The following is a 20,043-nucleotide window of genomic DNA, read 5'->3' as shown; positions in this document are numbered from 1 at the left end:
GTTTGTAGTAAGCATAAGCTTAAGGCTTAATAGCCTTTAGTCGCCTTTTATGACATCCATGGGAAAGAGATGGAGTGGTCCTAATCTTTTTCGTATTGGTGCCGGGAACCACACAGCACAAAAAGAAAACTGGAATTCGCCGAGCGCAGCCCTATCTATCATTTTGCGCGTAGCAGTCAGCGATATGTTGGTTTGTAAATGAAAATGCGATTTCAGAAACTAAATTCCAGTCATCTCTATGCGATATAACTCGGTTACAAACGGAGCTTTGTACGCTGAAATGTTTGGACAGGTTGTTTTAATAGGATTACTGTCAGCGCAGCCTCGTGTTGCGATGTGGACACAGACATAGTTTTAGCTAGATACCGCATGTTTTTCTGTATGTCAGAGAGCGTATCAAATTCTTTTTTATCAGGTTAAATCAAATCAAATCAATTTATTGTGGAGCACAGGTAAAAAGATTATATAATTGTATAGAGTACCACTGAGTCCTGTCTTTACAGGCCTTTTGACATATATATATTATTTTTATTTTATCCACAGAGATACATGATACAGTGCGGTGTGGTTCCCGGCAACAATACAAAAAATAATAGGACCACTCCATCTCTTTCCCATGTATGTCGTAAACGGCGACTAAGGGATAGGCTTATAAACATGGGATTCTTCTTTAAGGCGATAGGCTAGCAATCTGTCACTATTTGAATCTCTATTCTATCATTAAACCAAACAGCTGAACGTGGCATATCAGTCTTTTTAAGACTGTTGGCTCTGTTCCCCGCAAAGGATATAGACGTGATTGTATGTATGGATGTATCAGTTGGATTACAGTAACTGCTTATAAATAGGTACAATATGTATCCTGTTGGGCATCGCAATTAAAAAAAAATATGGAACTGAATTTGCTTTTTGCCTGCAGATATGGGAGTCCCCACCACTCCCGCTCCCAGTCCGTCAAGGCCGCGAGGTCCAGGACGGGGGAGCGGCAACTCCTGGGGCTTCCTCAGCAGAGGGCGAGGGTCGCGTCCATGCCGAACACCGGAGTGGAGGAAGAGTATTACAGACTAAGGCATTTCAGCATTACAGGTATGAAAGTTGTCCATAAGACAGACTAATATTATTCCTATTTCTAAAGAGTGTTGTGCCGTGTGGTTCCCGGCACCAATACAAAAAAAGAATAGGACCACTCCATCTCTTTCCCATAAAAGGCGACTAAGGGATATGCCTACAAACTTGAGATTGTTTTTTTGGGCGATGGGTTAGCAACCTGTCACTATTTGAATCTCAATTCTATCATTAAGCCAAGTAGTTGAACGTGGCATATCAGACTTTTCAATACTGTTGGCTCAGTCTACCCCGCAAGGGATATAGACGTGATGATATTTATGTATGTATTCTTCAGATCGGGGGATTGTTTTGTTTGTGACCAGAAATATTACTATACGCAGAATTAGCATATGTATGTATGTATGTCTTCTGCAGGTAAAGGCGTGGTCAACCGCGGTGACTCGCTTCGCTCAAGACGATCACGATCCAACACTTCTGTAGCGTCCAGCGCTTCCAGCACGGAAGCAGTCACCAGGGCTTCGGCACCTTGTTCATTAGCTTCGTCAAGGTAATTCTATTTTACATACATAAATAAATCACGCCTCTTTCCCAGTGGGGTAAGTAGGGACTACATCTTTCCATTTGCCACGATCTCTGCATACTTCTTTCGCTTCATCCACATTCATTACTCTCTTCATGCAAGCTCAGCGGTTTCGGGTACGCTTGACCTGACCTTATGTCAGCACGTCTCCGATTTGATCAAGATACGTTCGTTTAGACCTACCCGCTTCCTTTCATCTTAACTTGTTGAAATATGTATATTTTTATCCTACATATTTGACATCAATCACATTTATTTTTATGTCTTCGATCATAGTAGTACGCTTGTCTGTGACATCGGAGGTCCCGGGTTCGAATCCCGGCAAGGGCATGATGAGACAAGAACTTTTTCTGATTGGCCTGGGTCTTGGATGTTTATCTATATAAGTCTTTATTATTAGACAGAGCCAACAGTCTTGAAAAGAGTGAAAGGCCAGGTTCAGCTCTTCGGCTTTATAAAGAATTGACATTCAAATAGTGACAGCTAGCCCATCGCCTACAAGAAGAATCCCAAGTTTATAAGCCAATCTCTTAGTCGCCTTTTACGACATCCATCGGAAAGAGATGGAGATCCATAGGATTCATGAGAAATTCAAAATAGTGCCATCTGGTTCCCGGCACCAATACGAAAAAGAATAGGACCACTCCATCTCCATCTCCATCCCATGGATGTCGTAGTCTTATTCTTTTTTGTATTGGTGCCTGGAACCACACGGCACTATTTAGAATTTCATTGTTATAACCTTGTGGCTTAGAAATGTCGTCAAATTCTCTTATTTGTCTACACTAATATAATATTATAAAGAGGAAAACTTTGTTTGTTTGTTTGTTTGGTTGTAATGAATAGGCTCAAAAACTACTGGACTGATTTTAAAAATTCTTTCACCATTCGAAAGCTACATTATCCACGAGTAACATAGACTATATTTTATTTTGGAAAAAAATAGGGTTCCGTAATAATATATAAAAATAATTGGCAAAACAGCGTTTGCCGGGTCAGCTAGTCCCATATATATTTATTAATTGATCTCTTCTTCCTGACAGGGACTCCTCGACCGGCCTCAGCTCGTACCGGGTATTCGTCCTGGGAGCCCCTGGCGTGGGGAAGTCAAGTTTGGTGGGGCAGTTCATGACTTCGGAGTACCTGCACGCGTATGATACAAGCATAGGTGAGGAGTTTTTATGCGTGGATATATGGAGAGTGTGGAGGGAAAGGTCGGAGTGGGAAGACATAGACTAACGTATCTTGATCAAATTAAGGACGTCCTGGTAAAGGGTCAGGTCAAAAGTACCCGAAACCGCCGAGCTTGTATGAAGAGAGTTATGAATGTGGATGAAGCGAAGGAAGTATGCAGAGATCGTGGCAAGTGGAAAGAGGTAGTCTCTGCCTACCCCTCCGGGAAAGAGGCGTGATTTTATGTATGTATGTATGTATATGGATGTACATAGGTCAAAGTATGTACATCCATTTGTCCACGTTTAATACATACATATAATCACGTCTATATCCCTTGCGGGGTGGACAGAACCAACAGTCTTGGAAAGACTGATAGGCCACGTTCAGCTATTTGGCTTTAAGTTAGAATTGAGATTCAAATAGTGACAGGTTGCTGGCCCAACGCCTAAAAGAAGAATCCCAAGTTTATAAGCCTACCCCTTAGTCGCCTTTGACGACATCCATGGAAGAGAGATGGAGTGGTCCTATTATTTTTTTCTATTGGTGCCAGGAACCACACGGCACGTTTCAGATTTTCTATTAAGTTAAATTCAATCGGAGGCAATGTTACTTAGGTTAATGACTGTTCTGTGTTATGTACATTAGTTTGTGTGCTAACCAGTGCTCTTACGGCTCTTATCCACCACGATCTAACATTGGTTAGGTTCCCCCGTAAAAGTTGCGGAGGTAAGATGAGAATCACTTCGTGTGAAAAAACCTGACTCATCTGATATTTGGGAAAAACTTGTATCATTTCTTACGTGGCGCTAAATTCGCTCGGGTGAAGCTCCTGGTAAAAGCTGGTACACTCATATATCGTACGCACGTAAAGCCCAAAATCCCCAGCTTATAGGACGGCTGAACTCCAGATTTTCATGAATTATTGCGCGCTACAAGAAAATCGATCGCGACTTACCGCCGCTGAATAATTGACGACTCATACGACTGATTCACAGTTAGATAGTGTTTCATGTAACTTTTGCATCTGTAGCGGGAGCGACGATTCGGGCTCGACCGCTACCAAAGGGAAGATCTTCCGCCAGGCTAGGTGTTGTGCCTGGGGAACCGCGCGACAGACGATGTTGTGTCGGAGGTTGTATATATAGCTCCAATCCGTGAAATCTTTACTTGCGCGATTTAGGTTTTTCGCTGTTTTTGACGCGTCGGTGGTCCAATCGATAAGGTGCCTGGTTAAAATGTGTGATGCGCAGAAAGGCATTGGTTCAAATCCCACTGCGGCCATGTACCAATGAATTCCAAAGTTATGTACATTAGTTTGAATACTAACGGATGCTCTTACGGTGAAGGAAAACATCGAGAGAAAACCTGCACATTCAGGCATCTGGATGTATCGTGGTCAAACCCTGGACTCCTCTTCAGAGAGGTGAGGATGTATGAGGTGACGCCAGGAAGAACTATTCCAGTCTTTCCACTCACTCTTTAGTCGGGTTTTATTTATGCTCCAATCCGTGAAAGTTCAATATCGCGATTTAGCATACGCGCTGTGATAGGCTGGCGACGTGTGACGTTTGAGGTGTTGCCATAAACTCTTCACTGCTATTGGTTGAGCGCTTCGTATACTCACTCTGATTGGCTGATGGCATGTGACGTTTGTGAACCGCAGCCTTATTGAAGACTAGCTGTGCTCGCGACTTCGTCCGCGTGGAATAGTTATTTTGGGCATCATTGAAGCCCTCAAGGATGAATAATTTTCCCCGTTTATTTCACATTTTCCATTATTTTTTTGCTCCTTATAGTTGCAGCGTAATGTTATATAGCCTACAGCCTTCCTCGATAAATGATCTATTCAACGGGAAAAAAAAAAACGATTCGAACCAGTAGTTACTGAGATTAGCGCGTTCAAACAAACATACTCTTCAGCTTTATAATATTAGTATAGATTTATAATTTTTTAGACTGGAGTAGGAACTCAAATGGGGCCAACGTCATGATGATGATGATATTTCTCTCTTGCAGATGACGAATCCGGCGAAAGGTCTGTCTGCGTCCTGTTAGCCGGCGAGGAGTCGGAGATCACGTTCCTGGACTCTCCGCCTGACCACGTCATTGTAAGAACAGTAATGTTGACCTTTTGCACACTATTCATACCCTTGACTAGAAAGTTCCGGATTCTATGATGAGAAACTTTCTCTGATTGGCCTGGGTATTGGATGTTTATCTATAAATACATACATACATAAAATCACGCCTCTTTCCCGGAGGTGTAGGCAGAGACTACCTCTTTCAGCAAAGAAATAATGGAAAATGTGAAGAAAACGGGGCAAAATAATTCACCCTTGAGGGCTTCAATGATGCCCAAAATAACTATTCCACGCGGACGGAGTCGCGGGCACAGCTAGTAAAAAACATACATAGTTTAAGTAATTTCTCCAACAACGAACAATGTATTCTCCCTCCCGTCCACATTCTATTCTAAGTGTTCAATCTTATGAAACCTTATTTTTGTTTTTGGCCTAATTAAAAAAAAAAAAGAAAAAGAAATATTTGACAACCATCATTATACCATTGACATAAGTCTGTAATATCAATAAAAAATGCATCATCAAATACAATAATTGTTTCCTTTTTATATGTAATACAATATTATTTTAATTCAAAGAAAATCACAACAAATTATTGAATAGCCCCAAACCATGGCGATATTTGAAACCTCTTTGTGTTTTTTACAACCATCCGATTGTACATGTTCCTTCTGAGCGGGATGCTTGGTTGGTACTGTGTATATGAGGTTCTCGTTCGCACCCACGGGCAGTAGTTTGCTGTCAAGGGCGAACACTGTGCGACTTTCACAAAGTTTCAGCAGGAAATGCTTAAGTGGTGTCCACGTGATTCAATCGAAGTTTATTATCGATTGCGTTGTGAAGAGAGCATTGCAAACAGTAAGCGCATACTCGCCCAGCAGTGGATGAGAAGTCAACAGTGAACGAGAAAGTAAGCGGATACACCTACTACGCATGTGCGAGTGTAAGTGACGTGCCGGACAATTGTGAGTACTTTTTCATTCGATTCAGTGGTAGCAAAATTGAACCTTAAAGACAAGAAGAAATTTACTTAGAAAATATTTGGAAATTAGTGTAGTACTGTATGGACTTAGAATAGTTTTAAGAAAAGTGTTCAGACGAGGAATCAATGCCCAATTTCCTAGCGGTTTTATTGTGACAAGGTTCTAAACACTTGTAAAATTTTCATCTTTGATTTAGGACTTAGAAAATTTTTCGACTTTAAAAAAAAAAAAAAAAAAATTTGGCTTCAATTTCAAACTATTGTAACTTAAACATAAACCATGAATGCTCTAATTAAGGTTCAGATTAACATTAACAAAACTATCGGTAGAGCTTTTAGTAATTTCAAAAAATCTCCTAAAGAGCGGTTAACTGAATCTTATATTGAAACAAGACTTGAAGCATTGGAGTCACAATGGTCTATGTTTTTGGATACTCACACCAAACTCATAGCTGAGTACGATAGTGAGGATTTAGAAAAAGCCAAATATGATGAATGTGCTGTTTATGAAGTCACAGAAGAATTGTATTTTGACTACAAAGCGGTACTAAAAGAAAAATTAAGTCAAATTAAACCTGTCATACCAACTATTTCTAATGTCTGCGAAAACGATTCTAAAATAAATTCTTACAGTAGTGTAAAACTTCCAAAAATTACAATTCCCACATTTTCCGGTAACTATGCTGAGTGGACAAGTTTTAGAGATTTATTTATGTCTCTTGTGCATACTAACCGATCTTTAGACAATGTGCAAAAATTACATTATTTAAAATCTTATTTGTCTGGTGAGGCTGAACAATTATTGCGACATGTGCCCATTACTAGTGATAATTATGTAGTTTGCTGGGATCAGTTAGAAAACAGATACAATAATAAACGCTTCATTGCAAACTCAGTCCTAAAAAGATTTATGAGCCAAAGAAATGTTACAACTGAGTCTGCAAGTGCATTAAAAGAGTTATTAGATACCAGCAACGAATGTATGAACGCCCTCAAAAATCTAGGTTTACAAACTGATTCATGGGACATGATCGTAATTTACATATTGTGTTTGAAGTTAGATACTGAGTCTCGTAAATTGTGGGAATCGAAGTTAAGTGAATTGCAGGATAATTTATCAAGTTATAATCAATTCACAGAATTTCTACAGCAAAGGTTTAGGTCACTTGAATTTCTTGATAATAAGGTTTCAAAAAATGTTCCGAAAACTAAGGTATTACATGTTACAGAATCGAATAAATGTCCGTTTTGCTCCGAAAGCCATAAGTTGTTTAACTGTAAGAAATTCTCTAAGGAGGAGCCAGTAACACGTCGTAATTTCGTACAATCTCGGAAACTATGTTTCAATTGTTTTAATTCAAACCATGCGGTGTATTCGTGTCGTGTACCATCCAAGTGCAGAATCTGTCATAAGAAACATCACTCGCTTCTTCATTTGAATACTGTTTTATCGCAAACGAGTAATGTTCCTAGTTCGGTACCAACTGAAAATAATTCATCTGAAGTTATTGTTAAACAAGACGAATCGTGTAAGAATATTACTTCATGCCACATTAATACACAAAGCCATGTTTTGCTTGCAACGGCTTTGGTAGATGCTATATCGCAATCAGGCACACGCATAACTCTCCGGTCTCTTATTGACCAAGGATCACAAGCTTCGTTTTTGACGGAGTCCGCAGCTCAGCTTCTTGGGCTGCCGAAGAAACAATGCAAGAGTTATGTGTCGGGGTTGGGTGGTGATAAGGATCCATTGATGATGTCAAAATATATCGTATATTTTAAAATTCAATCCCTCATCAACCCAGACTTCGTTATTCAAGTTAGAGCTCACGTTATTAAAACTATCACCACATTGCTGCCTGACAAGGAAATTGCAGTGCAGAGGTGGTCAAACCTGCCCAAAATCAGGTTAGCAGATCCAACATTCAACTCTCCTAATAAAGTAGACATACTTCTAGGTGCGGAAGTGTATTGTCAAATAATAGAAGAAGGATTTATTAGGAGTGGTCCAGAAATGCCAATTGCCCAAAATACAAAGTTGGGGTGGATATTATCTGGTAGGGTATCTGTTTATGTAGAAGAATGTAATAAAAACTTTCATACCTTTGTCCAGTGCATGCATGCCGTAGAAGATAATAATCTGCTGCAGAAATTTTGGGAGCTGGAAGAAGAGCCCAAGTTATGTCAAGAAAAAAGATGGACAGAGGAAGAAGAGAAGTGTGAAAAGATATTTGCGAGTACTACAACAAGGGATTCCGAAGGTAGATACATTGTCAAACTTCCCTTCCGTAATGAAGATCCGCAATGTCAATATGGAGATACATTGGCGATTGCTACAAAACGATTTGAATATCTGGAAAAAAGATTAATTAGAAATCCTGAATTAAAAATACAGTATGCAAATGTAATAAATGAATATGTAGAATTAGGTCATATGGAGGTAATTCCTGAAAATGAAATTAAATCAACATTTGTATACTTACCTCATCATGCTGTAGTGAAAGAGGACAGAACAACAACTAAAGTTAGGGTTGTATTTGATGCTTCTTGTCCTGGAAAAAATGGAGTCTCCCTTAACAGTGAGTTAATGCTAGGTCCCAAATTGCAACTTGACTTACGTCATATTATTATGCGTTGGCGTGTTCATCCAATTTGTCTGTGTGCTGACATTGTCAAAATGTACAGGCAAATTAAGGTGACTGATGAAGATACCTACTTTCAGTGCATAGTATGGCGTGACAATCCAAATGACAAGTTGAAGCATTTACGTAATTTAAGAGTAACGTTTGGTACTGCATCAGCTCCATATTTAGCTGTTAAGGCCCTGCAACAAAATGCAAAAGATGAGGCAGCTGATTTTCCTGTTGCATCACAGAAAATCTTGACGGACTTCTATATGGATGATTTCTTGTCGGGCTGTGAAAAAGTTGAAGACGGCAAGAAGTTATATCTGGAATCAAAGGAATTATTAAAAAGAGGAGGATTTGAGCTCCAGAAATGGACAAGCAATAGTGAAGATTTATTAAAAGCAATAAAAGAAAAACAAGCGGAAGAGAAAGTAAGTTTGAAAATAGATAATGTTCTAAAAATATTAGGATTAACTTGGAACCAGAGTACGGATAATTTTGAATATTCTGTGAAACTTCTTCCCGCAGATGAACCTGTAACAAAACGAAAAGTTATATCAGAAATCGCGAAGTTATACGATCCATTGGGATGGCTGGCACCAGCTATTATAGTTGCTAAAATATTCATACAAAAGCTCTGGATATCAGGGATCGGCTGGGATGATATGCTACCTGAAAAGCTATTAAAGGATTGGTCCACTTACCGCAATGATCTTCTACTGCTTCGTGATATCACAATACCTAGATGGATAAATACTTATCGTAACAGTTGTAGTCAGGAACTTCACGGGTTTTGTGATGCCTCCAATGATGCTTATGCTGCAGTTGTTTACATTCGTGTAATAGACAAAGATGGGAATAGTGCGGTTCATTTGATAACATCCAAAACAAAAGTGGCACCTATAAAACAGGTAAGCATTCCGCGACTAGAACTGTGTGGAGCAGTACTACTTTCTAAACTATTGCAAGAAGTGTCAGGAGTTTTGGACATAAGCAAAGAAAATATTTATGCATACACGGACTCTACAGTAGTTTTGGCGTGGTTGAGTTGTCATCCTGGAAAATGGAAAACATTTATAGCAAATCGCGTATCACATATCTTAACTAATATGGACAGAAATCAATGGACTCACGTTAGGTCTGAGGATAATCCAGCAGATGTCGCGTCACGAGGTATTAAACCTTCAGAGTTGAAGAATGCATCCATCTGGTTTACTGGTCCAAACTGGCTGAAAGAAAGGCAAATTAAAAAAGAAACAAATCGAATATATGAAACAGATTTAGAAAAAAAGGTTTGTCATGTTGGAGTATGTAATCAACAGATAAATGAGCAAAATAATAATGAAATAATTATCAAATTTTCATCACTACGTAAGCTAATAAGAGTTGTTAGTTATTGCAAAAGATTTAGAAAGGTTAAAACCGTTAAAGAAAATTGGCTTACCAGTGAAGAGCTAAGAGAGGCTTTAAATACATGCATTAAAATAGTACAAAAAGAAAGTTTTAATGAAGAATTAAGTGATGTAAATAAAAAAGGATATGTAAATAGAAAGAGTAAACTTACCTCGTTGAACCCGTTCCTCGATGATGCTGGAATACTTAGAGTTGGAGGACGTTTAGAGAGAGCAAACATAGATATGTCTGCAAAGCATCCTATTATCTTACCTGATAAATCACATTTTTCTTCATTAATTATTGCAGATGCTCATGAAAAAACAATGCATGGCGGACCTCAGCTCACACTTAATTATCTAAGGTCACGATATTGGATTCTGAATGCTAAAACGAATGTGAAGTTATATATCAGAAAATGTGTCACTTGTGTACGGTATGCAGTAAACACCAGAGATCAGCTAATGGGACAGCTACCTAATGCAAGAGTAGAATTTTCTAGGCCATTCTATCACACTGGAGTGGATTATGCTGGTCCTATAAACATGCGGGTGTCAAAAGGAAGAGGCACTAAGTCTTATAAAGGCTATATATGTCTGTTTGTATGCATGTCAACACAAGCTGTACATTTGGAAGCAGTAAGTGACATGACAACTAGTGCATTCTTAGCTGCTTTTCGACGCTTTGTAGCAAGACGTGGTCATTGTGCACATTTGCATAGTGACAATGGGACTAATTTCGTAGGAGCTGCAAAAGAATTAAAAACTTTATTTCATAAAGAAAAATCCTATTTTGTAAAAGAAATAGCTGAATCTCTGGCCGTAGAAAATACGAGTTGGCACTTTATACCTCCTCATGCGCCTAATTTCGGTGGTTTGTGGGAGGCAGGCATAAAATCAACCAAGCATCACTTGAAAAGAGTGATTGGTGATGCTACACTAACGTATAAAGAACTGAGCACGGTTCTCACTCAAATTGAAGCGTGTCTCAATTCAAGGCCAATTTCACAATTGAGCACTAATCCACATGATCCGACTCCTTTAACACCTGGTCACTTTTTGATAGGAGAACCGTTAGTGCTTGTGCCTGATGTGAATTATGAAAACTCTAATGTCAGTAGTTTAAAGAGATGGCAGTTAACACAGAGGATGGTACAAGGATTTTGGAAAAGATGGTCGCAGGAATACCTGACGCAATTTCACAACCGGTATCGATGGTCATATCAAAAAGCTGAACCAAATGTAGGAGATATTGTTCTCGTTAAAGAAGATGGTTTGCCGCCCGGAAAATGGTTATTAGGTTTAATTTTACAAAAGTTTCCGGGATTGGATGGAATTACACGTGTGGTAAATATAAAATGTAAAGGCTCAATTATAAAAAGGCCTGTTAATAAACTCTGTGTTTTGCCTGTTTTAAAGTAAATGTTAGCATTTTGTTTTATTTGTTTATTCAAATACTGATTTAATTTTGAAATTTATGACGAGTCAGTGTCAAGCAATTTTTGTGTCATGAATTCAAGTTTAAGGAGATTATATGAATTTAATTATTTAAATTTTACTCACCATGAAATCAATTTCTTTTTATTTAAGTTATGTATACAGTCCACTTTATTTATCATTTTTATCTTCATGGTGGGCGGTTTCTGTTGTTGATTTTTGTTATTAGATAATGGTGTTAATATGCACATACATAATGTTATGGACATTCTGTCCATGGTGGGCGGAATGTTCAATCTTATGAAACCTTATTTTTGTTTTTGGCCTAATTAAAAAAAAAAAAGAAAAAGAAATATTTGACAACCATCATTATACCATTGACATAAGTCTGTAATATCAATAAAAAATGCATCATCAAATACAATAATTGTTTCCTTTTTATATGTAATACAATATTATTTTAATTCAAAGAAAATCACAACAAATTATTGAATAGCCCCAAACCATGGCGATATTTGAAACCTCTTTGTGTTTTTTACAATCAGCCGATTGTACACTAAGTATAATTTAATATTGTGAAGTTGACGTTGTTGAAGATAATGCTGCAGTGCAGTTTGTTACCGCTTCTTCTGCACTGACGCCTTGGAAGCGGCAGTAAACTTAGTTTTTAAGTAATTTATTTGACGTCAACCAATGTTGTTAAACCATACGACAATTATTAAGCGATATAATAGTATCCTATAATAATGAATAAAAATTTTGAATTTTGAATTTGAATTTGAATCCTTGACAGTCGGAAGGCTGCGCGCACGGGTACTGCCTGGTCTACTCCACAGCTGACAGGAGCAGTTTCGCCGAAGCCGAGAGGAGGCTTCAGTCTCTCTGGGCGGCTGGGCATACCGCCCGCCGTGCCGTCATCCTGGTGGGGAACAAGGCTGATTTGGCGAGATCCAGGGTCGTGGGAACTGATGGTAAGTTATCTTTGTAAGTTCGGATGGAGTTGTAGACTGACGGTGCCGTGTGGTTCACGACGCTTTGGAATAGGACCACTCCGTGTCATTCCCATGGATGTCGTAAAAGGTGACTAAAGGAATATACTTTTTATCTTTGTAAGTTATAGGATGACGGTGCCGTGTGGTTCACGACGCTTTGGAATAGGACCATCTCCGTATCTTTCCCATGGATTTCGTAAAAGGCGAATAAAGGAATAGGCTTTTTATCTTTGTAAGTTTGGATGGAGTTAAAGGCTGACGGTGCCGTGTGGTTCACGACACTTTGGAATAGGACCATCTCCGTATCTTTCACATGGATGTCGTAAAAGGCGATTAAAGGAATTGGCTTTTTATCTTTGTAAGTTTGGATGGAGTAATAGGCTGACGGTGCCGTGTGGTTCACGACGCTTTGGAATAGGTCCATCTCCGTATTTATCCCGTGGATGTCGTAAAAGGCGACTAAATAAGGCTTTCGAGTGCAGTTTTTCTCATGCTCTTAGGATTAGGCTCCCCTGAGCCAAGCTAAAGGCTAATAAGGCTAAATATTGCAGAGGTCAGATAACTAAGAGTCGCTTTATGTAAAAATTAGAGGTCAAAGGAAAGGAAACCGTATCAATCCCGCGGGAACTCCGGGATAGAAAGTAGCCTATAAGTTATTCTGGGTCTTCAGCTACCTACATACGAAATTTCATCGTAATCGGTTCACTAGTTTATGCGTGAAAGAGTAACAAACATCCATACGTACGACGTACTCACAAACTTTCGCATTTATAATATTAGTAGGATCTGACTCACCAAATCCAGTAACATAATTACGGCGCAACCCGGGCTCCTCTCCAGACATTAAAGGAAGAAGCAACGACGCGTGCGCATATTACCCTACGTCTTTATCACTTACGGGGTAGACAGAACCAATGGCACAGAATATTTTTTTTATTCCCTGCGTGAACACGTTAATTAATTTAATTACCATTTAACTTTTCAGTGTTAAAACAATAAACTGAGCGTGCCAAACCCGTTTAATTAGAATGGACCGCCATTAGATATTCGTCCAATTAATGGCAACACCCCAATTAGCGTGAAATGTTGCCAACTACGAATATTCATTTGGCTTGATCGTTGATTCGTGAGTAGGGTTGTAAAATTACGTAATTATACTGAAATCATCGGTAAAATACGCGTATTTTACGGTAATTTATATATATTACGGTAAAATTACCGAGTGACTTACGACGCGATTTTTTTTTACCTCCAAGCTTTTGTTTAATTCACCGCGCGCATAAATTTGCAAAATCATTATGCGAACTACAAATATAGGTAGGTACTAACAATCCTGTTGGAATGGATATGTTTGATTTTGACACCGAATACGATGAATCAGACGCAGAAGATGTAACAGCAGATCCACTTAGATTTTAGGTTTTTTATTTATTTTATGATTGAATACTAAAAGAATAGATAATATAAATAAGAATAAATATAATGAAGACGTAAAATCAAACGCAGACAATAAATTGTTTTATTGTGAAAATAATAATTTATTTTTATAAAAAAATATTTTTTTAACTGTACATAAAGAATAAAAAAAGAATTTTGTTTTTATCATAAATCATTATTATGTTTATTGAATTAATCATTCTCACATTTGACATTTTTTATTATTTTCAATTAAAAACTGCTTGTATCTCCGTAAAATTTCATTCAAATCTATAAATCTGTAACAGAGTAAACAAGTAACCTACACACAAATATATACAATTCGGTATTTTAAAGTTTTGCCAACGTAACATTAAAACAATTTTTACCAAAATTTACCATATTTTACCGTAAAATACCAAAAATTACGTCGTATATCGTTTTTTACCGAATTTTACCAGGGTAAAATTACCGATTTACATCCCTATTCGTGAGTTTAGAAATGTTTGAAATCTATACTAATATTATAAAGCTGAAGAGTTTGTTTGTTTGAACGCGCTAATCGCAGGAACTACTGGTTCGAATTGAAAAAATTACTTTGTGTTGAATGACCATTTATAGAGGAAGGCTTTAGGCTATACAACATCACGCTGCACGCATGTTCTATTTTTAAGGCCTTAAATTGTGCCGTTTGGTTCCCGGCACCAATATAAAAAAAGAATAGGACCACTCCATCTCGTTCCCATGGACGTCGTTAAAGGCGAGTAAGGGATAGACTTATAAACTTGAGATTCTTCTTTTAGGCGATGGGCTAGCCATCTGTCACTATTTGAATCTCAATTCTATCATTAAGCCAAACAGCTGAATGTGACCATTCAGTATTTTTAAGACTGTTGGCTCTGTCTACCCCGCAAGGGATATAGACGTGACCATATGTATGTACATATGTATGTATGAAGTATATTGTTTGTTTGTGATATCTTTATTGCACAGAAATTTACACAGTTACAAGAAATAGTACATATTATAAAAGAAATAAATCACTATCTTTTATATACTTCATTAAAAATCTTATTTGACTGCTTACTAATTTTAATAAACATTGAGAAATACTTATAGAAAAACAGAGACCAATAATTGTCGATTTATAAAAGGTTAAAAGAAAATAAAAATTGTTATTTCTTTAAAAAAAAAAGAGTTTGAGATTTCCACAAAAAGTAAATAAAAAAACTAATTAATTTTAACAATTAAGCCAAGATTGTATCTCTTTGTTCCTACTTAATGAGTTCTCTGATTATTAAAACATGAGCTTGTTATTGGAAATTTTAATTAATTGTAATTAAACTTTTCTGCTCCCGCGGCGCTTAGATACACTTTTTGTTTACAATTTATCCAATTGTTTCGGAAAGCAATTACGCACAAATTGAAATTTGCTATAATTAAAATGTTAGGCGTTTTATTTAATATTATTTTTAGCTTTTAATTTGTCTCAGAGATCTATAGTTAGAACAGTAATACATTATTGGCAGATAAGAAATAATGGAAAAAGTGAAAAAAAAAAACAGGGAAAATTATTCATCCCTGATTTCCATTATGAATCCCTGATTTGGGCTTCAATGATGCCCAAAATAACTATTCCACGCGGACGAAGTTACGGGCACTAAACGGGCACGGGTCTAATAAAATACATACCTGATATCCCTCTCTTCACCACAGTCGGTTAATTATATCAGTAGCCAGCGTTGCTCGTCACAAAGGCTATTTCCGCACGGCTGCCACGCTATTATTCCGAACGATTGCTCAAAACCAGAGCCTTTGAATAATTTCATACTTTTTTTTCTATTTTCTTTTTTTTTAATATGCGTGCTCACTTTGGCGTATGATAACCTCTTTTCTCATTATAGCATAACTAACTAATTAACTAATTACGCCACATGACTTCGTTCCAGTAGGAATTTCGGTTTATTATTTCAGGTTATATTCCAAAGTGTACTACATACATACATGTAATCACGTCTAAATCCCTTTCAGGGTTGACAGAGCCAACAGTCTTGAAAAGACTGATGGGCCACGTTCAGCTGTTTGGCTTAATGATAGAATTGAGATTCAAATAGTGATAGGTTGTTAGCCCATCGCCTAAAAGAAGAAGCTTGTCCCTTAGTCGCCTTTTTCGACATCCATGGGCAAGAGATGGGGGTGATCCTATTCCTTTTTCTGTTGGTGTCGGGAACCTCACAAGATGGCTTTTTAAGACTGTTGGCTATATCCCTTACAGTGTAGCCACACTCTGAAAGGGATATAGACGTGTTTATATGACTTAAAGAAAATATAATATTGGACCAGTCCATCTCTTTCCCATGGATATCGTAAAAGGCGACTAAAGAATAAATTAATAAATATATGAATTAATTGAAAGAGGATATTGAAGATTGATGATATTAATTTTTGCAATTTTCAGAGGGAAAAACACTGGCGACGTCATACGAGTGCAAATTCATCGAGACGTCGGTGGGTATCAACCACAACGTCGACGAGTTGCTGGTGGGGCTCCTCACGCAGATCAGACTGAAACAGCAACACGCGGAACGTGTGAAGTGAGTGAAACAGAACGAAACACATTATCATACCGGTTACCCTACGACTAAGACTACCGACATCCAACACCAATTTTTACTCCCACTCTTTTACTGTACAAGCTGTCCGTCTATGGAATGCTTTCCATTTCGATATCAGGAAAGCCCAGACTATTAATAGTTTCAAAAATCTCGTTTGGTCTCATTATCTTTCTACTCTATCCTAAGTATATGTTATTATTATGTATTTATGCGTATTTGTATGTATTTATATGTATTAAATATAGATATATATTCTGTATGTATTTTATTATGTTCTAACATTTATTTATCTTGCTCTGCGATAACGCCATTCTCCTGTTTGGTTTCCTTCCACCCAAAGGTTGACTGGAAGAGATTGCTTTAGCGATAAGTCCGCCTTTGTACCATCTATATCTGCTTTGTGTTGTTTTGTATGTTTTACTCTTATGGTGCAATAAAGAGTTTTATCTATCTATCTATCTATTGTATATATAGATAGATAGATAAAACTCGTTATGTATGCGTTATCATCAGAGATCGGATATTTGGATGCATTTTAACCTAAAGTTGGGGTGTTGGGTTAGTATGGAACGTACTTTTGTACCTCAAAAATTCCGGGATTCGGCATTGATACACTTAATGTTCTAATTATGTTTCGAATGCAAATTTACCTAATGTTGAGGTGTTGGCTTAGTATGAAACGCATTTTTGTAGCACAAAAATTCCGGTATATGATCATCCATCACTTATGTTTATAAAGGTGTTTATCATACCTAATATACTATAAATTTCAATTTCTTGTTTAATAAAATTTCCGGGATTCAAAAATAATTCGAATCCCGAAAGCAAGAAGCCGCCTCCATACTTTCTTAGCCAAAATATTAGTTTAGGTAAATATGCATCCGATTATCCGATCTCTAGTTATCATGTGAGCGCAGAGCAGACATCATCTTTTATTTCATGATTGAAACTGCAGGCGAACGACACATACACACACACACCACAACATCCGTACACATACATACATACCATCACGTCAATATCCCTTGCGGGGTAGACAGAGCCAAGGCCAGGAAGGAGATGACCGCCAGAAGGTAGAAATGATGAAATGTAAATAACAAGTTTAAGTTACATTACATGCCGTGTGGTTCCCGGCACCAATAAAAAAAAGAATAGGACCACTCCATCTCGTGCCCATGGATGTCGTAAAAGGCGACTAAGGGATAGGCTTATAAACTTGGGATTCTTCTTTTAGGCGATGGGCTAGCGACCCGTCACTATTTGAATCTCAATTCTATCATTAAGCCAAACAGCTGAACGTGGCCTATCAGTCTTTTCAAGACTGTTGGCTCTGTCTACTCCGTAAAGGATAAAGACGTGACCATAGGTATGTATGCATGTATGTAGTTACATTAAGTTTAAGTTACGAACTAATTGTAATGTAAAGTTTTAAAAATAAATCTCATATACTCCTTGAATATTCCAGAAAACGGAGCAGTTCTCGCAAGAACCGCAGCAGAACCAGGTCTCCGATAGCCGCGGAGCCCCCAGCGCCTGCGCCGGCGCCGGCGTCAGCGTCAGCCGCTAGCACGCCCAGGAAGAGGACTAGGCTGTCAGCTAGCGTCAAGGTATGATGGTAATCATAGAATAGAATAGTTTTTTTTTGTGCCGTGTGGCACCATTGAAAAAAAGAATAGGACCACTCCATCTCTTTCCCATGGATGTCGTAAAAGGCGACTAAGGGATAGGCTTACAAAGTTAAACTATGTACGTAGCGGGGTAGACAGAGCCGACAGTCTTGAAAAGACTGAATGGCCACGTTCAGCTAACTGGCTTAATGATAGAATTGAGATTCAAACAGTGTCAGGTTGCTAGCCCATCGCCTAAAAAAGAATCCCAAGTTTGTAAGCCTATCCCTTAGTCGCCTTTTACGACATCCATGGAAAAGAGATGGAGTGTTCCTATTCTTTATGTATTAATGCCGGGAACCACACGGCACATATATTTATATTGTATATTTATATTGTTCCAAGGTATCATGATATAAATGATGAAGATAAATAAAAAATGAGATATTCTGTCATTCCAGGTCCGAGGTCTCCTGGGGCGCGTGTGGGCCCGAGATTCGAAGTCCAAATCGTGCGAAAACCTGCACGTCCTTTAGCACTCGGCCGCCGACCCCGTCGCCTGTTTTCCGTTCTTCGACTGTGCAGCTAATTACGCCTAAACTGAGGGTTAAGGCTGTTTTGTTAATTATTGGTAGGAAGCTGATTCGGTAGCGGTTTGCAACCAGGGTGTTGAAATAACTAGGATTATTTAATCATAGTCACGTAGAGCCGAAAGTCTTGAAGAGACCGGTAGGCCACGTTCAACTGTTTGGCTTTATGATAGAATTGAGATTCAAATAGTGACAGGTTGCTAGCCCATCGCCTTAAACGAGAATCCCAATTTTATAAGCCCATCCCCTTAGTCGCCTCTTACGACATCCATGGTAAATGAGATGGAGTGGTCCTATTCTTTTTTATGTTGGTGCCGGGAACCACACGGCACAATTCTTCACGGATTCTTTAAAGGTTATGCAAGTAATCTCAAGTACCTCAAGCTAGGATTTTTTAAGGCGGGTTTTTTAAAACAAGAAGGATTCAATTGTTAGTTTGTGTCACGTCTGAGTTTTACTTTTGGCTTCACTGCCATGAGCTATACATGCGTCATTTATAGTATAATCTGATGACGCACTTAGAGTATAATAGGTTTAACGTATGGCTTATGGGATCCAGGAACACACGGATTTTATAAGGCAGACCTCAAGCCTATTATTTTTTTTTGGTATGTTCACTGAGTGTATGGTGTGCAGAAGAAATTTACACCATACACGAAGGCTCTTAGATTATAGAATCAGCTTTCTAGCAATAATTACTAAAAATTGCATTTATCCCGGAAATACTCGCAAAATAATATTGTAAAGTCTTATAGTAATTCAGAATAGTTGCAGAAATTCACACACAATGTTAAGAAATCAAAGATTGCTTATCAACTCCCTTGTGGTCAGATTTTTGTGCGAAAATTATTTCGCTTTTGTTATCGTTCGATACATTGAATTTCAATAAAACTTTGCGAATAGAGAAATTACATGTCTGGTAATTATACTTGGTTATACTTTTGGACAAAAGATGGCTCTTGAAAATAGAAGAAATACTTTAAAAGAAATTTCATGCAGGGGAGTAAATAATTAATTTTTAATTGCTTTTCACACATGACTAACAGAGATAAGAGCAGTTTTTCTAAACAGCTTATTGAAAATTGGAATCGGAAATAGCTAAAAAACTAATGTCTAGGTATACTTAATTCTGTACGGAATTACTTGATGTGCTTCTGATTTCAAATGGCATTTTCATCCCCATAGTAAGTATAAAAGTCATTAGGTTTTCATCATCCGTCTGATGAGAAAAAGATAATAAGACCTACTGTTTATCATCTGTCAATTTTCTGTCACGAAATGTTCTTATGGTTGCCTGGAAGAGATTCCATAATGCGATAAGGGCGCCTTTTGTACATAAAAAAAAGGGCTTAGGATATGACAATTAATAAAGTGATGTTGAAATATTCTATAATAATTAATAAAAAAAATCATTTGATTTTGAATTTTTCATTATTCCAATTCCATCTAAAAACAGAAATTAAAACTATCATTTATCC

General features: G+C 37.8%; 1 protein-coding gene across 1 annotated transcript in view; it reads left to right on the top strand.

The window, feature by feature from the left end:
* Positions 1 to 18,511, top strand: part of LOC106140696 (uncharacterized) — a 76,860-nt gene extending 58,349 nt beyond the window's left edge. Inside the window, exons 7-16 of the mRNA XM_060951360.1 lie at positions 920 to 1,086; positions 1,483 to 1,618; positions 2,391 to 2,396; positions 2,692 to 2,816; positions 2,857 to 2,862; positions 4,841 to 4,932; positions 12,139 to 12,316; positions 16,212 to 16,347; positions 17,834 to 17,975; positions 18,437 to 18,511. Coding sequence (XP_060807343.1) covers positions 920 to 1,086; positions 1,483 to 1,618; positions 2,391 to 2,396; positions 2,692 to 2,816; positions 2,857 to 2,862; positions 4,841 to 4,932; positions 12,139 to 12,316; positions 16,212 to 16,347; positions 17,834 to 17,975; positions 18,437 to 18,511 — 1,063 coding nt within the window. The remainder of the gene's footprint in view (positions 1 to 919; positions 1,087 to 1,482; positions 1,619 to 2,390; positions 2,397 to 2,691; positions 2,817 to 2,856; positions 2,863 to 4,840; positions 4,933 to 12,138; positions 12,317 to 16,211; positions 16,348 to 17,833; positions 17,976 to 18,436) is intronic.
* Positions 18,512 to 20,043: the final 1,532 nt, after the last annotated feature.

The sequence above is a fragment of the Amyelois transitella genome, chromosome 24 (assembly GCF_032362555.1).
Source record: "Amyelois transitella isolate CPQ chromosome 24, ilAmyTran1.1, whole genome shotgun sequence".
Lineage (NCBI taxonomy): Eukaryota > Metazoa > Arthropoda > Insecta > Lepidoptera > Pyralidae > Amyelois > Amyelois transitella.
The sequence above is the reverse complement of the archived record's forward strand: the minus strand, read 5'-3'. Positions and strand labels throughout refer to the sequence as shown.